Source organism: Petaurus breviceps, unplaced genomic scaffold (genome assembly GCF_028583685.1).
Source record: "Petaurus breviceps papuanus isolate PSGF00001 unplaced genomic scaffold, PetGlider_PUasm1.0 176, whole genome shotgun sequence".
Taxonomy (NCBI): domain Eukaryota; kingdom Metazoa; phylum Chordata; class Mammalia; order Diprotodontia; family Petauridae; genus Petaurus; species Petaurus breviceps.
In genome coordinates, this window is record NW_027185771.1 from 4,475,634 (window position 1) to 4,478,574 (window position 2,941).

General features: G+C 37.6%; 1 protein-coding gene across 3 annotated transcripts in view; it reads left to right on the forward strand.

The window, feature by feature from the left end:
• The window catches only part of LOC138159304 (sulfotransferase 1C4-like), a 25,383-nt gene that overhangs the window by 5,530 nt on the left and 16,912 nt on the right, over window positions 1–2,941 (forward strand). The window contains exon 2 of one of the 3 annotated variants that reach the window (XM_069085527.1): window positions 1,287–1,438. The exons of 1 other annotated variant lie outside the window; for it this stretch is intronic. In XM_069085527.1, the coding sequence (XP_068941628.1) occupies window positions 1,300–1,438 (139 nt within the window). In that variant the 5' untranslated portion in view covers window positions 1,287–1,299. Of the gene's footprint in view, window positions 1–1,286; window positions 1,439–2,941 lie in introns of those variants that run through there. One more of the 3 variants, XM_069085529.1, reaches the window with a different exon arrangement.

The window sequence follows — 2,941 nt, forward strand, 5'->3', positions numbered from 1 at the left end:
GATAGATAGATAGATAGATAGATAGATAGATAGATAGATAGATAGATGATGGATGGATGAATGGATAGACATATCATTGTGTATATCATTCATATATATATATAGGAATGATGATGATTTGTGTGGGTTTATTTTTTATCTGGGAACTTTATTAAAGTTGTTAATTGTTCAACTGTTTTTTTAGTTCACTCTCTAAGATTCTCCAAGTAAACCATAATGTATTTGCAAAAAGTGATAATTTTGTTTCCTTGTTGCTTATGTTTATTCCTTCGGTTTCTTGTTTTATTGCTCTAACTAGCATTTCTAGTACAACATTGAGTAATAATGTTGATAATGAACATCCTTGCTTCAACCTTGAGCTCATTGGAAAGGCTTCCAGTTTATCCCAATTACATATAATGCTTATTCTTGATTTTAGATAGATATTATTTTTTTATTTTAAGAAAAGCTTTCTAATATTTTTTTTTGGTTTTAATAAGAATGTGTATTGCATTTTGTCAAAAGCTTTTTCAGCATCTTTGGAAATAACAATATGATATTTGTTATTTTTCACATTGATGGTCAATTATGCTTATAGTTTTCCTGATATTGATTCAGCCCTGCATTCTTGGTATAAATCCAGCCTTGTTATAGTGTATGAACTTTGTGATATATTATCATGGATCATTGTATTGACTGGAAATAGCCAGGTCTTTCACAGTTAATTATTGTTACAATTGCTGTTACTGTGTATGATATTCTCCTAGTTCTGTTCACTTCACTCACATCAGTTCATTTAAGTCTTCCCAGGATTTTCTGAAACCACTGTCTTTGTTATTTCTTACAACACAATAGTATTCCTTCACAATCCTATGGCACAATTTATTCATCCATTTCCCCATTTGATAGGCATCTCCTTGTTTTCTAATTCTTTGCCACCACAAAATGCTGCTATAAATATTTTTGTACATATAAGTTCTTTTCCTTTTCTTTTGCTCTCTTTGGGGTAGCAGTATTGCTGGGTCAAAAAGTATGCAAAGTTTTATAGTCAAGTTCTTGAAGAAAAAGTTAAATGACTTATAGGAACAAATAGATAATAATACTACACTAGGCAGGCCAAGTAATACATTTGGCTGCATAGAACAACCTCCCACACCTAGAGCTAGAAGCTGTTGAAGACTGGCTCCTTTGGACTCTCTTCTTCTTCCTATAGGCTTAGAATTACCAGTCTTAGAGACCTTCCCCAAATGGCGGGTGCGCTCAGATAATTTCTCTAACATTTATATTGGGCTCCCCTTTCCCTGCAGAGTAGCTGCTGTCATGGACAGGATTAAAGTGACAGAAGTCTTTGAGGGCATATCCATGCCAGGAAAGATGCACACCCAAGAAAGTCTGCACGCTGCCACCAACTTCCAGTTCCAAGACACAGATGTCCTCTTGGTCACCTTCCCAAAGTCAGGTAACAGAGGCAGTTGACAGAACTGTCTCCTTGCACAATGATGAAACAATTCTTGACTTTGGCCAACTTTCCCACCTCCCTTTCAATGCCCCTATTTCTCCTTCTTGGTGCCCCTCCCATCCCAAATGCCTCCATCATATACCTGGTTAATGCCCATTCCTTGTTTTCTAGCCCTCTGAAATTTCCATCTTGCATTTGGTGGGAGATTGTCTTTACAAGATATACTACATCTAAATTCATATATGGTGACCCTAAGAGTTATTCCATGATGGAATTCCATAGCAAGCAAAGAGTACATTAGTTAGCTTGGATTTTTTCCATTTGGGTGAGTCAGAGTTGAATTGGACTCCAGACCACTTTCCTCCAGATTAGTCCCCTCCATCTGCCAAACTGTGAGCTTTGGGAGGAGTTAATCAGAGGCCAAGACAAGACTCTTAGTCATTACATATTCCCAGAGATCTGTGACTCTGCTCTAAATGCCTTCTGATCATCCACCCTCACTCTTTCTTTTCTTTTGGGACTCCCTGGTTTAGTGCCTCCTTTTGTGGCTTGGCATGGGGATGCTGCTGATAGTGCCTTCTCCACTGTGCCAGAGTTTGACGGGAAGGGTAGGTGTGCAGGGTGGTAGGAAAGGGAAGAGAAGAATCTTCTGCATGCATATGGAGTTTATGTTTAGTAGGAGAGATATGAAGAGTCTCAGTGTTCTGGGGTTTTTAGAAGATGTCATAAAATAATAAAATAAAATAATTTTTAAAATTAAAAATAAATTTAAAAAATAAAAAAAAAACAAAGATGCCATGCAAACAAAATATAGATAGGATAAATTGGAGACAGTCTCAGAGGGGAAGCTTTAACATGAAGGGGAATTGGGAAAGGCTTCTTTTTTTCCTTTCCAAATTGTGTGTTTATTTTATTCTTTTATTTTATAGTCAAACAGCAGAACACAAATACAGAATAGAGAAAAGAAACAAAAACATACCATAAACTTAAATATTGGAACTTAAAGACAAAGTAAGAAAGAAAAAAATAGCATGTCATGTGCATAGCAGAACATAAGAGAGGATGCAAAATATGTAACAATAAACTTTCATTTCAGGAAAGCCTGTATGATAAATGCTACACATTGTGTTGAGAGCTGTCCATCTTGTCTTTGCTTCCTTAGAAGTTTTCTTGGGGCGGCCAGGTAGCACAGCAAGTAAGAGCACCAGCTCCAGTGTTGAGAAGACCTGGAGATCGAATCCCGGGCTCAGACGCTTAGCACCCACCCAGAAACACCTGGCCGTGTAACCTTGAGCAAGTCACTTAACCCCAATTGCTTAGGGGTGGCCAGGTGGCTCAGCGAGTAAGAGCACTGGCTCCAGTGTCGGGATGACCTGGGGATCAAATCCGGGCTCAGATACTCAGCACCACACCCAGAAATAATAACTGGCCGTGTAACCTTGAGCAAGTTACTTAACCCCAATTGCTTTAAATAAATTGAAAAAAAAAAAAAGAAAAAAAAGT